Below are 15,299 nucleotides of genomic sequence, written 5' to 3' on the forward strand. Positions count from 1 at the left end.
AAATGGTGGTGTTAGTGCATGGTGTAAGGTTGTAATTTAAATAAGATGGTCTTGGCCAGCCTCACTGAGAAAGTGTCATTTGAGCAAATACTTTAAGGGGCTGAGGGAGCAAGCCAGGGGGATGTCTCGGAGGACAAGCACACTGGTGCTGAGGAGGGAGGACTCCTCACTGTACAAGAATAGCAAGGAGGCCAAGAACGGGGAAAGACGCGGAGAGTTGTAGGCCATGAAGGCAGAGAGGTAGCAGGGCCAGACCATGTAGAACCTTGACAGCTATTGTCAGCACTTTGGTTCTTACTCTGAATGAGATGGGAAGCCACCAGAGGGTTTTAAACAGCGCAGTGATGTAATCTGGATTATGATGGGGCAGGATGGCTCTGGCCCCGATGTTGAGAAGGACTAGCAAGAGGAAAGGGTGAAGGCAGAGAGGGGAGTTTGGATACTCTTGGCAGTAATTCAGGCAAGACATGGTGTGGTGTGGCTTTAGGTCGTTACTGGCTGGATTCTGAATTGTATTTTGAGGATGGAGTCAACAGGATGTGCTGATGGCTTGGAAATGGAGACAGAGTGGGGAAGGGAAAGAGGTGGAGTTTGGGTCTGAATTGCTGGCAGGATTGGTTGCCAGCAACTGAAATGGGGAAGTCTGAGAAGGCAGTGCCTGCATCTTTGCATGTGTGTCATTGTTTTACAAACCAAATCTGTGGTGTTCTGAGTTTTTTATTATGATTCATAAGAGGATGTTTGGAAAGTACCAAAGAATTACGATCTGTAAGATAAAAAAGTATATATAAAAATGTTCATGTATGTGAAAGGCAGCAAAAAAAGTAAATTTATCATTGGTGGGCATTTGAAGATTAAAATGGAAGAATGCTTGAATATAAGGAAGGCATGAAAAAGAACTTCCTGTATAGTGCTAAAAGCATCACTTCATATGTACTCTTCCAGTAAATAAGTTTCCTATTTTATATCAAATGTACCAGAAATGTAGGTTTAATGCCAGCAAATTACTTTCCCATGAAATGCTTCTAAGTCTTTTGCCTCACTTCTATGTATGTCTAAAGCTTTTAAGCAATTTGTAAGTCCAGTATATTCCGCTGTGAATTTTGCCCAAGAGTAACGTCGTTGGACAGAATCTTTTTTTCTGGGTATAAGTCAGAAAATAATAACAAACACTGGGTAAAGAGAAGGATTTGGTGAAAAGTATCACATATCCTATTCTCAAGGGATAAGTGTTAGGGCAAGACTCTCATAATTCTAACAGGAATTTAGATGATCGGACTAAAAATGAAGGTCACGGTCTCCGAGAAGGTTTGGGCTCAGTGAGTCACTAGAAGGACTCACAAAAAGCTGTTGCAATCAGGTTTAAAACCACCACAGGGTACAGATGGAAGTCGGCAGAGGGAACGGTGCCCAGGGCAGACGAAGCCCTGGAGAAACCAAGGACAGCAGCTGTGCGACAGCATGTGCAGAGCTCCAGCGTGGTGTCCAGGGCTTTGACGGAGTTCAGTGATGTGGACATGCAGGGCCTGCGTGACTGACTTCAAATCCTAGACTCCCACAGCAAAGATGGCCGTTTATCATAAATCATATTTAGTATAAACTGTCGGATCAAACTGGTACCGTATGGCTCAAGGCCTCAGTTATACAAAAAAAACAAAAACAAAAACAAATAAAAACCCACCTATCAGGCAGAATACTACAAGGGCTCTAAGCTCAGCTCCCCTGCATTAGACAGGGGCCAGTACTGAAGACAGGCCTGTCTTAGAAATGTGTAGTGTTTGAACAATAGGCCTGCTGCGCTAACCCTTCTGTGTCCAGCATGGTAGGGCCTTGAATATGGATAGTATCAGTGCTTCTTAGAGTCATTATCATTAGGGGTGAACTTACAGGACCTGATCCTGGAGGAGATGATATGAGGACATACCCAAAATACATACAGTTTTAGCTAAATTCATAAAAGCGTGAACCAGAGTAGATTGTATATAAGAGATTAAACATGTTTTGTCTAAAAAGTCTGTAATTGATGTCTTGACTCATCCCACAGAAGTTGGCAGATAGTGGGTTAGGAGAACAGAGGAATATGTGGCATTGACTGGAATCAGGAAAGAGGTAGAAAAGAGGAAAGGTCACCTTGGAAGTTGATGTTAAGGCAGAGGAATTGGCTCATGTTTTTTGGAGGCTGAGAAGTCCTGGTGTAAGTTCCAGTCTAAAGGCAGGAGAAGACTGATATCCCAGCTCAGGGGGGGAGGGGGGATGGTAAAGGTGCGGGGTGAGGATGAAGGAGGGAGGGGAGGCGGAGAGACAGAGAATTCTCTCCTTGTGGTGTATCCGTAAGTTTTATCTCTCTATAAATTTGGTTGATGAAGAAATAGTATTGGATTAGAAGACTTTCCTCCTCCGATGTGTTTAGTACCTTGGAATATGTATCTTGAAAGTTGTCAATGTGCGGTTGAGCAGGAAGAAGGAGAAACCTCTTGGCATCAGTACTTTGTATTTGTCAAAATATTTGATATTTTTAGTCTCTTGAGAGTTCAAGGTTATGAATACACAATGCACTGTATCTGTTTTTTATGAGCGCTTCCTCCTGGTGGCATGGTACACTTCCTTTGGGTGAGAACGACCTTGGGGTTCTCCTTGAGAATGTGATGATGCTTCTGCAAGCCTTTATTGAACACTTTGCAAACCCTAAGCACCCTTTTATTGCTTTAAGTGTAGCCGGTAATTGAAGATCACAGAAACCCTGTGAGGAAGGTGTTATGATTTCATCCCTTCCACAGCGGAGGAAGCAGGGACTTAGCTAAGGATGTCATGTTCCTGGGATTCAAACCCTGGAAGTCTGGCTCCAGCTGGTGCCCTCAACCACGAATCATGTTCTGAGGTGAAGGATGGTTAACTAGTATTTTGAGGGAACACTTAGCAGAAAGTGGTGTTTTGTAGGTGTTATCTCATTTACTCTCCCAACCAGGCTGTAACACAAATACCATTTTTATCTTCCCTTTAAATGAGGGACGAGGCTTAGATGGTTCGCGTGTCTGAAGCCATACAGTGGTGAAAAAAGCCATTCTGGCCTCTGTGCCCATCCTCTCAGCCCCCTCACCCATCTGCCCTCGTGACTCGATGGCAGGAAGAAAAAATTTACTTTTGTTTTCATGGGCATTTCATGGTTTAGTTTAACTGTTATTTGAAACTGTATGATGTTATATTTAGCTATTGGCTTCATTATCTCTTTTCATCTTCTTCTCTATGCTTTATTTTTTTAGTCAGGAATGCCGGAAAAGAGGGTTTTCATGCTTAACACTATTGCTGAGAAAGCTATAGGTGGTTTCTCGGGCCCTTCCAGAATATCTCTGGTTACGTACTGTGTAGAAAAAAAATTGAAAGCGAAGATTGTTAATTATCTTTTGGGGTTAGGCACAGTAAGTTAAATAAATGGCTTTGGACTAAGGGAGACATAACTTTTAACTTCAATGCCAGACAGTAATGCAAATACTGCAGTTAAAAACAACACCACCAAAACCTCAGAAACACCAGTTTCCTTGATTTTTTATCCTATAGTTACTAGTATTTAGGGCAAAGCATAGTTTTCCTTGTTTACTTTGTGACCTCTGACTAGCACATTTCCTAGATTTAATAGCTGGTAAAGACATAGCTGAATCAATTAATGTTTATAAGAAATTCTTACCCCCAACCTAGGGAATTGATATTCTAATTCTGAAAATCAGTACATTGGAAAAGTTAATACCTATGCTTAAAATACTACTTTTTAAAAGATTGAGAATACCAAAAAATACACATAGTTATACTCAACGTTAAATTATTCTGATAAAAAGATCAGAATAAAAAATTCTGGAAATACTTTAGGATATTGTACTCCTACACCATGTAGAAAAGCAATTAAATGTGTAATAAGGAAGTACGAATGAGATGTCCCAGTGTTAGACTGCTCGATAAACTAAAATTTACTTATATCTTAGAGAGTCTAACCATTTCATTTTCTCTCGGCCTTTGTAAAGTAAAATTAAGTACTCCAGTAGTAGCATCAGTGACTTTGCAGACTACCTCTGCCCTGCTTTCTCTTTGGCTCCATGAAAATGATACAGATTTAACTTCCTTTCTCCATTTCCTAAGGCAATCATTCTCTCAAAAGCTGGATCTTAATGGTTCTTAGTTTTGTAACAATGTGCATCAGGCAAAAGCTCTACTTCTTAATGCCTCCAGTTTGATAGCCACCAAATTACTCCTTCAGGTAGTCTCTGGTGAATGGGAGATGGGACGATCACACCTGACACCGGAAACTATGTATGGCCGTTTTAAACATACTTCAGATTAATTATTCTTCTCATAAGAGAAAGTTATACAGCCATCATTGTTGATGGAGGAAAGAAGTGAGTTGCAGATGTATTATGAGACAGTGTGGTACCTGCAGGAAAACTTTCTTGGGCACAATGTGGAAATGCTCTTTGCACAGAGCTGCACTTAAACTTACAAACCTACCCCACAGTTTTCTCCGTGCTGAGTGTGGAGGTGGTGAACACCATCATTATACAGTGTGGCTTTGCTGTGTGGGTTCAGGGTTATAATTACTCCCTCAGTAGTGTGTGTAAATTCCTGGGGGTTCCGTCTGGTATAATTTCATATTGTGGATTTTTGTTTGGAAATGACTTTTTAGGGAGATATAATTCATTTCACCCTTAAGTAAGGAAACAATAAGCCCTCAGTAAAAGGCACTTTCATTTTGATTAAGAGCCCTTGGTTTTAAAAAATTTTCTTTTTTTGGCTGAGTCCACAGACTTTACACATCAGGGAGTATAATTTTAGGGAATGATTGTATAGTACCCAAACCATATGTTTTCTTAGGATTTGACATATTTAAGAATAATGCTCGATTTATTTCACTACAAAAATTTACCAAGGAAACAAGGTTTATTTTGCTACTTTAAAAAAATTACTTTTCAAAAAATTATTCTAAATATACATTTAATGAAATTGAAATAGAAAAGCAAGGAGACCTTTTAAAATGTGTACCTTCTGTTAGTTGAAATATGCGGAAACAGTGAGGTTAGTATGTGTAAGACGACCACGGCTGGATGTTTCTCAAATACTTGGGAATAGGGTTTCTCCGAGAGTTAAACCCTAAAATAGATCAGAGAAGAAACGGGCATCTCTGTTAGGATATATTAGAGCGCCCAGGCCATCAGAGTTTTCCTAAAACCAGATTGGAGGCTTAAAGAGGGAGGGAACTTGGGTTCCAATGAAAGCATGAACAGGGAAGGAAGAGTTGTAGATGCTAACTTCTACAGGGTCTGCACATTTTCGAGGGGAGGGGGTATGATGTCAAGGACCTTCAGTTGTCTGGTCTGTTGGATTGTTTTAGGACTTTATGGATATGGGTGGGAGGCATTTGACTGTCCTAATCATGTAACTGATTCCTGGGCCATCCATTGGGGTGGCAAACTGGAACAGCTACTCTTGGGTGAGCTTGGTGTGGGGGTGGTGGCAGGAGCTGTAGGGATGTACATTTGCTCTTGTTTCCTAAATGTCATTACAAGTTAATTTTTAAAATTTTGTTTTTAATGGTATCCCAGATGCTGACAATATAGCTTCCGTTCAAACGCAGTTATGGCGGTGATCTTGACTGATTAAGTTGCCCCAAGCCTAAGGCCCTTCCCACTTCCTTTGTTCTGATTCCTGTTCACCAGGCAATTATCTAATAACTTTACTTCCTGTTCAGTTTTACGACAATATTTCCCAATCTGCTTGATCATTGTATTTCTCATAAATGAATGCAGACATTCTGGTTCTATTTATCTTGAGGGAGTAGAGTTTTAGTTTTATTAACATTGGAGAGCATCTCCTGGGCTGATCAGCTGAGATACTGATGACATTGACTGAAACAAGTCTAGACCCTGGATTGAGGTTAGCTCATCAATTCTGGCAAGGGCAGCAGATGTGCCCCAAGTACTCACGTCCCTTCCATAATATAAATTGGTTACTTGGAAATAGCTCCAGCCAGAGATTGTAGTATTTCCCAGCCCCTGTTATATCACTTGGCCTTTCTTTTGAAAGAATACAGTAAGAAGCAGTCACCTTTTGTACACTGGCCACGGGAAGCAGTCAAACTCAGATACAGTAATAGTTTAGTATTTTGTTGTTATTCTTTTCTTCTGGGGCAAAACCCCCAACGAATCCTTGAAAATATTCAAGGGTCATAGGCTTTCCTTCCTAGTGAGTGTTGAGCTTACTGTGAATGATGGGTTGAAGAGTCAGGAGTATTGTGTTTAAGTTGTAGCTGTCTCTAAGTGGCATGACCTTGCCCTAGTCTGTTAACATCTCTGATTCTCTTGCTTATAATATTCATTTTCTTTCAAATAAAATATTTTGTGGGTAGGTTAGTACAATTTTACATTCCTAAAACGTAATCCCTTTTATTAAAAATTACAAATGTTTATTGAGCTCTTACTTCATATCAGGGTCTGTGATAAGTGTATTTAATCTTCCCATTAGGTTGGGATCATTTTATGAATGAGAGAATAGAGACTTTGAGACCAGAAGTCAGTTAATCAAAACTAGTAGACAGCCTGCCCAGTGTTGCTCAGTGGTTGAGGGTCCACCCATGCACCAAGTGGTTGTGGGTTCGATTTCCAGGCAGGGCACATTCCCTGGTTGTAGGAGTCCCCTGTGGGGGTCATGCAGGAGGCAGCCCATTGATGTTTCTCTCATTGATGTTTCTGTCTGTCTCTCCCTCTGTCTTCCTCTTTCTCTAAAAATCAATAAAAACATATTTAAAAACAAAACAAAAGTAGTAGCACAGCTGGGATTATACTCATGTCTGCCCACCTCAACATGTATTATGTTAATCATAATGCTGTATTCCTTGGACTTTGGCACGTATTATAAAAGGGTTTAGGCGCATATTAGAAAAGGGTTTTAAGCCATCTTAACTTGGGATATGTTTTACTTTATACAAGGTGATTTCTCTCCCATTCTTATGCATTCTATATTTTTAAAATTTTTAAATTATTTTTAATACTTTCTATATTTTCCAAAGCCAGAGGAATTGAAAGAACTTTTGTACTACTGTGCATTTCATTTTTAAACAATCCCAGACCACTCGGAAACCCACTTCATTTTGGAAATTTGATGGACTAATCTAGTTTTCAGTTCTTTTCATTTTCATACTCTTTCTGTGCTTTCCTTGTGTAAGGATGGCAGAAATATTGTTCAATTGTTAAATGTTTGGTTACAGGAAAGGACCTTGGCTTAGGATTTAGGAAATTTGGGTTCTACTTCTGCCTCTGAAGTTTAAGATACTGAATAACAGCGTATAGTAACTCCTAATACTGTTTTTGCCACATTAACTTATTATATGTAAAAGATCAAATACGTGAAAAGCATTTCACACAAAAAATTTCTCTGTGTGTCAGAAATCATAATAGCTACAGTGGACAGTTGGAACCAGAACTAAAACAAAATAATTTTAGGCTTATTGTTGTTATGTGAGGGCCTGCTAAGGTAATTAGAATTTGGACATCTTGTTAAATGCTTGTTATATCCTTTGGCTTGGCCTAAGCAAAACGCCAAACTAGGATTATTGTGGATTATTGTGGATGACCAAATTGCTATCTGAATTATTTTGTAGTGACAGATTAATTCTTTTTTTTTTTTTTTTAAACACACAGCTCTGTTAGCCTGAGGTTGCAGACTTTTTTTTTTTTTTAAATATATTTTATTGATTTTTTACAGAGAGGAAGGGAGAGGGACAGAGAGCCAGAAACATCGATGAGAGAGAGACATCGACCAGCTGCCTCCTGCACACCTCCCACTGGAGATGTGCCCGCAACCAAGGTACATGCCCCCGACCGGAATCGAACCCGGGACCCCTCAGTCCGCAGGCCGACGCTCTATCCACTGAGCCAAACCGGTTTCGGCTGACAGATTAATTCTTAAAGGACTATATTGTATTCATTAATCAGGTCTGAACTAGGGAATGTTTTGCTCTCTGAGCTTTGTAGAGGGAGACAAAAGAATGGGAAAGAAAACTGGATTGGGAAAGCTAGCCTATTGTAGTGGAGGAGGAGAGGAAAGACTCTTGGGGGAAATGGGGCCTAATGGAGTCTTTCAGAAACATCCTGAGAATGAGTTATGGGTAAACTGTATTATTAGAGTCAGCTGCGGAGGGTCACCTGTGCTTTTGCCATATTGAAAATGCCATGCTCTTTCTTGAACTGGGCCAAGCGCAACTTAAATATTTAAGTGAATTGGCTCTGCTCATCTGCAACATAATGAACGAGGTGGAAAATGCCTTGAGAGATCATCCACAGACATCTGAAGGTACAGAATGGTTTGTCCAGGGGGTGGTGGGCGGGGGGGGAGAGATAGATAGATAGAGAGAGAGAGAGAGAGAGAGAGAGAGAGAGAGAGAGAGAGAGATTGTGTGTGTTATGGGTAGGCGGAGTTGGCTGTTCTGGTAAACTCATTCGCCTTTAATGGCCATTGTTTCACTCAGCATTCCCAGTACCCCCCAAAGTTCAGTCATTAGGGCATCACTTTCAACAAATTTTGCCTTATCCATTTACTTAAGAAAAACACAAACCACAAACTTTAATACTTAAATGTATCTGAAACAAGAACTTCATATATCTATTGAAATTTCAGGTTTGTTGTGCTGTAGTTTTTCCTAATGAAATAAGTAGGTCAAATTAGCATAAGACCAGTGCATCTGTAGTCCACCTAAAATTATCTTGAGGAATGTTCCTTTCATCTAATTTTAGCTCTTCTCTTTACAGAGTGTGTCCACAGGATGCCAGGGTAGAGGTCAAAGGGGAAACCTAAAGACTGGAAATAGGGGCTTTTTGATGGAATTTTCTAGATCAACTTAAGCTGGTAGATGGGAATTAGGTTTTCCTTGTAGGTTATCAGACTAAAGCAAGTTTGAGTGAGACTTTAGTTAGGTTTAACTTCCTTCCTTCCTTCCTTCCTTCCTTCCTTCCTTCCTTCCTTCCTTCCTTCCTTCCTTCCTTTCTTTCTTTCTTTCTTTCTTTCTTTTTCTTTCTCCCTTTCTCTTCCCTTCCTCCCTCCCTCCCTCCCTCCTTCCCTCCCTCCTTCCTCCTTCCTTCCTTCCTTCCTTCCTTCCTTCCTTCCTTCCTTCCTTCCTCCCTCCCTCCCTCCCTCCCTCCCTCCCTCCCTCCCTCCCTCCCTCCCTTCCTTCCTTCCTTCCTTCCTTCCTTCCTTCCACACCACAATACCTTTTAGGCTGCAGGAGTTTCTAGATCCTGTGTTGCCCTCCGTGAGTTTCCTAGCAGACTTTTCTTCTGAAAAATTCTAAACTTGGGTTGGCTTCAAATAAGAGGAACTAAGGTTTCTTCTTGTTGATTTTAGCGATGATATCTCCCCTGCCAGCTCTAAGCCCAGGAGTTAGCTCAGTTCAGCCAGAGTTTATGAGCTGCCTTTTCTGTGTCAGGCACAGTGCTAAGCCCTGTGATGCAAAGAGGAAGCTATGGTCCTGCCTTCTGTGAGGCACAGCATCTACACAGCCAAAACAACCCAACGCAGTACGGCTGCGTGCCAGATACAGCAGACATTAGCTCTACGGGTAGAGCAACAAAGGCCTTGAAAGCTGGGAGAGCACTGGGGGCTGGGCGCGTGGAGTGTGATGTAAGGGGGCCAGCACGCAATTTATGCGGCGGTGAGTGCTGTGGGCTTTTTCCTCCCCAGGCCGTCTTCATCGAAGATCATCCTGCAGAATTTCTGTGGCTCTGCATTGGCCCACATGGAATTCCGACAAGAATTAATGTTTCACATGTGCGGTAACGCACGGCCTCGCCGCCCTGACACCCTCACATGAATTTGAAGTAATAACTAGGGAACCTTCAGTTGGCATATTGAGGTGGCATCGTTCCCAAAACAACATCTTAATGAGGTTCTGTGCCTCAGAAGCAACTCTCCTTGTTTACATATACGCGGGCACAGCCTACCCGACGGGAAGCAATGTGGCAGAAGGGCTGGGCTCGGAGTATGAGTCTCAGATTGCGAGGGACTGTCGGGAGCAGCCTTGACGATGTCAGTGACCCTGGACCTGGGTAGGGGGATTAGATGCCTAAGGAAGGAGAAAAGGCATAAAACCAATCAGCCTTAAGCACCTTTAGGGAATGTTTGTACAGAATCTGAAAGGGAGAATTTCTAGTGTACACATGGCTATTACCCTACCCACCCCTATCACCCAAGCCATCCCCTACCAGAACCTGAGCTACATATTCAAACACCAGTCGCAGACAGATAGATCTTCAGTTCTATGCATGGAGGGGTCGGTTAAAGGAGAAACTCCTCACCCGTCCTCACTCTGGGTACCTAAAACCCCCACAGCGTTAATTGTATTGATGCCTGCATACAATCTCAGACTTTTGGGGATTTAATATATACAGGCTTTTAAAAAAATTGTTAGCGTGATTGTTCTCTGAAAAGAGTAAGAAATAAACCTGGGGTTGGGGGAGGGGGGTTGGGGGGGACTGAGCATTACTTCAGACCCAGCCACATCTCTGTGTTGCCAGAGAGCCACACCCCTTCTTAGACACAGCCACAGACGATTATTTCTTTTGGCCAGGTCTCTGACCTTGAAGGATCCAGACAGCCGCCTTGAAGCTTTGGGTGTTAGACATAATATGGGCAGAGTCCTGGAGTTATTTCTATTTTATATATTTTATTTAGCATGGCTATACTGATTTTTTTAAAATAAATCTTTATTCAGATTATTACAATTATTTCTCTTTTTTCCCCCCATAGCTCCCCTCCACCCATTTCCCACCCCACCTTCTGCCCTTACCTCCCCTCCACTGTCCTCATCCATAGGTGTATATACTGATTTTTTTTTTATTCACCACAAATTCTACTCTCGAAGTAAATCTAAAATGCTTTACCAAACCACTGCCATTGATGCCGTTACTGCACATAAGGTCTAAAGCACATTCAGAAATAAAAAGAATGCTAGGACTTAGGGCAGCATCCACAGGGGATGCCCTATTGCCCTTCTCTTGGAGAGTCAGCAAGTTGGGCGTCTGGATTGATCTCTGATGTGTGTTAAATCCTTGGTTTCCTGTCTTCTGAATGTGATGAGACAGTTTTTCCTTGGAAAAATAGTTTATGTTCAGCTGGGGAGGTTGATTTTTCTCCATCGGTTTTCCCCTTTAATAATTGAAAACTACTGTTCATTATTTACATAAAACTGTCTTTTACTGGTCTGCTTTCTATAACCTTTCCCCTCTGAAGAATTTTAAGAATTCCCTGACTTTGCTCTAGGGGTTTTAATGCGTGCTTTATCCCAGATGTGAGACATAGACTAGGACTAGGCTGAGGTTCCTTTTTTTTTTCTTTTTTTAAGTTCCTACATTTGAAAGACATTCTTTTAACCTGTGAGCAAAGCTGCCACTGAAAAAAAAAGGACTTTTAGGAAAATTAAGTAGTTAAGAAAATATGTGAGTTTGGTTTAAAGGTCTGACTTACTGAATGAAACCAAAATCCCATATGCAAAATGAAAAAGTAGACAGTAGTTTCAAATAATAAGGGGAACATGCTCACGTGTTATTTTAGCCTTTGGATTCTGAGATCTTATTTTCTGAATGAAGGCATGTCAGCTTCCAGTCCCAGCAAGCCCCGGCCAGGTCTTTCCCAGCATGCTGTGCTGTCAGCCCAAGGGGCGCGCGGGCCCAGCAGACGCTTTCCCTGCGTCTGTCTTCTCTGGCCCACCTTCTGCTGGTGCAAAGAGGACGTTTAGCTTTACTTATAATACTTGGTCTGCTTACATTCTCACAGATGTATTGATCCTAATCCCCAGTTGAGAATATAGAATGCTAGGAAGCAGGGGGAGGTTAGAGTGAAGGAGGTTCTGCTAAGAAAGACAGGATTTTCTGTTTTTTCCTAATGTCCATTCAGATTCCCAGATGGCATTTCACCACTAGCTTTTGGTTAGTGTGGTTTTCATACTAGTGGCTAAAAAAATAACCATAAAAACCTAAACTTTTAGCGTGATAAAAATGTGACAAGAATGCCTACTTACGCAAGCATTGTACTGTTTTCCCAAGTCCAAAGTTCTGTTTTCCACAGTGTATACATGTCTGATGTATCATGCCTAATTAATTAAATAGCTAATTAATTGATTTTAAATTCTTAGGTTTTACTATCTTCCTAGTTCAAACTTTGTTGTATTAAAAAATACCTAAATTCATACACGTTATTTTAACTATTTAGACCTTTTCCTAGTGAGTTCACTACCTACCATATGCTTCTACTCTGCAGTGTTTCCTTGGTGATATGTCCTTTTTTGTTTTCCTCCTATAGTATCTTTCGAAGATGGTTTGGCTGCCTTGGAGGCTTGGAGATCTGATGCCACGATGAGGACTCACACACGGGGGGCTCCCAGTGTGTTTTTCATATCTCTCCTCTGCTTTGTGTCGGCCTACGTCACTGACGAGAATCCAGAAGTCAGGATCCCCTTCACCAACGCCAACTACGACAGCCACCCGATGCTGTACTTCTCCAGGGCGGAGGTGGCGGAGCTCCAGCTCAGGGCCACCAGCTCCCACGGGCACATTGCCGCCCGGCTCACCGAGGCCGTGCGCACCATGCTGTCCAGCCCCTTGGAGTACCTGCCCCCCTGGGATCCCAAGGACTTCAGTGCCCGCTGGAATGAAATTTACGGCAACAACTTGGGGGCCTTGGCGATGTTCTGTGTGCTGTATCCTGAGAACATCGAAGCCCGAGACATGGCCAGAGACTACATGGAGAGGATGGCAGCTCAGCCTAGTTGGTAGATTTTTGTCTTTTTTTTCTTCCTGTATTAACTCTGCAATTTAAAGAAACGAATTTATACTCAGATGAAATCTCAAGAGGCCAGATTTTTACATACTTATTTGTGTGCGTGTGTGTGCGCGTGCGTGCGTGCGTGTGTGTGTGTGTGTGTGTGTGTGTGTGTGTGTGTGAATGAAAGACTTCTTGTTATTTGTGTTGTCAGTGGCTTATCAAAGGTCCATAGTTTCAAAAGGGCTAGTAACTTCCATGTTTAAAGTTAGAAGGAAAATATTTAGATACACCCTAACCAAAGAAAAAGTAATTTGTTGGATTGAGTAAACAGTAACATTTTGATTGCTGAGAATTTTTTTCACCTTGTTTAAAAAGGACACGTTACTGTCATCTGGCTGTAGGTTCTGCTTGACCCCACCCCCCCCTGCCCCAAAGTGGTTCAAGCTCTATGCAGCAAGAAATTTGAGGCAATTAAAATTTATTTTTATAATAATCAGGAGCTAGAAGTAAATGTGATGGGATTATTTTGTAGTTTATAAACAAGCTCTTCTCCAGTTGCCAGCAAATTGCCAAACCTGTAGGAAAACTAGTGTTGTAGAGTAATTGTGTAATGAATTCTTATTATGTAATAATTTACTTTCAGAAATTCAGGATTTGAGGGCAAACTTCCTCTTTTTGATTAGTTTAGCTTTATTTGTTTATCATTTGTTTCCAAAAGATATGGGTGAGTAGATTAAATTAGAGAATCAGTACATAATCTTACTTAAACTATGTCTTAACACATATTCAGTTACACTAAAAAAATTACAAACTAATGAAATATCCTTTTAAAATTACATAAAATGCTACTTTTAGGGCTAGAGAGAGCTCATTGTTAAGTGTTTAGAAAACTCAGTGAATGTTTTTAATGCTGTGATGAATTAGATCTTCCATGAATTACATCTTACATTTCATAGGGGTGAGGAATGGTAGTTCACAAGCTTCCTGAGTTTTGCCAATAGGGTAAAGAAACTAAATTCTTTCTAAATTTCTGTTAGTATGGTAAAGACTGTTCTTTGCTTATAGAGTTTGAAGGATTTTCTAGAATTTCTTAATGAAAAAGATTATGGAAGAGTCGTCATTAAATTCCTATCAGAGCTGATTTTTTTAGACTTCTTAGTTAGATATGTATAGTCATTTTGAGGCTTTTACAATATTTTAGATAGAAAAGACTCTTTTAAAAAAATTTGTTTCATAGCTGAGCCATGTATGCAGTAGTTTCTGACTTTGGCACTAATTAACTGATCTTATTTTATTGACACCAAGAAAGAATATAAAAGATGTATGAAAATTTATTTGATAGTTGAGTTACAAGATTATATTATCACTTGTTATAATTACTTGGTATTGTGTAATTAGTTAAAACTGGCAAGCATGTTTATTTAGAAAGAAAGCTTTGTTGTCTTATAAGGGTACTTTTTTTTTTAAAGCTCCCCTCACCCACCCTTTTTTTATATACATAGTGAAATTTGACAGATTAAGATATTGGTAAAATTGTTCCAGAGATACAGTTACTGTAAAAAGTCATCTATTTGACCTCATAAAAAGAGTAGTTGACTATGAAGTATCATTTTCTTAATGGAGATTATTTTAGCACAAATATAAAAACATTAAAAGAATTGAATGACTAGTACAGTTTTATTTACTATAATATAAACATTCAGGCATTTAAATGTCAGCTTTGAATGAATGTTGTTAATAGATAGGATTAGACTCTTATCATAAAAGGAGAATAACTGACTTCATATAAAAATGACAAGTTTTAGATAGTTTCTGCAGGTTTAGATTTACTGGTTTTTGGAGATGTGTGGAAATTTACTAGAGGGCTAGTACTTTATTCATGGCAGTATTGATAAAAATGGGTATAACTCTATGCCATTATCCAGTAACGTGTAAACCAGTCTGTGACTTAATAGAACTGAACAATTGACTTCTTTTGCTTGACCTCCTAGAAGATGAAGGTCACAGATGGAGAATTTACTTCCACATCCAGTTTCTAGCTCCAGAAGTTATCCTAGCACAAAAATCTGAGCTACTGGAACATTTTGTCTTGGCAAGTTCTATTACTAGGCTGTGTTTTTTAATGGTTTTGTGGAAATTTTAACTTTCTAAAAGCTGCCACACCTAATCCCTAGACTCTTAAATTCTCATTTAAATTTGTAGTTGAACATAATCACTTTTTGACAATTTAAAACACTGTTAGATGTTTTTCTAGTTCAACTATCTCTTTAAATCAACTAAACCATATGTCCCCATTATGCACAGAGAAGTATATTGTGGTCTTTGTCTTAGGATAGGTTCACCTATATTTGGTTTCAGAGCGGGGGGAGAAAGACTAATTCTTATTTACAAAAAATTAGTAATCAATAATTCATATTTTGGAATTTTTAAATAAAGCTTTCTACAAGGCTTCACTAGACTTACTATATTTGCCATTTTCCTTGAACATTTCTACTGTTTTGAAAACC

At 40.2% G+C, this 15,299-nt stretch overlaps 1 protein-coding gene across 3 annotated transcripts in view; it reads left to right on the top strand.

The window, feature by feature from the left end:
- DSE (dermatan sulfate epimerase) overlaps positions 1–15,299 on the top strand; it is a 55,457-nt gene that overhangs the window by 13,745 nt on the left and 26,413 nt on the right. For 2 of the 3 annotated variants that reach the window (XM_080663771.1, XM_080663772.1), the window contains one exon: positions 12,331–12,799. In XM_080663771.1, coding sequence (XP_080519897.1) covers positions 12,384–12,799 — 416 coding nt within the window. In that variant the 5' untranslated portion in view covers positions 12,331–12,383. Of the gene's footprint in view, positions 1–12,330; positions 12,800–15,299 lie in introns of those variants that run through there. The other variant, XM_080663773.1, reaches the window with a different exon arrangement.

This window comes from Plecotus auritus (genome assembly GCF_963455305.1).
Source record: "Plecotus auritus genome assembly, chromosome: 4".
NCBI lineage: Eukaryota > Metazoa > Chordata > Mammalia > Chiroptera > Vespertilionidae > Plecotus > Plecotus auritus.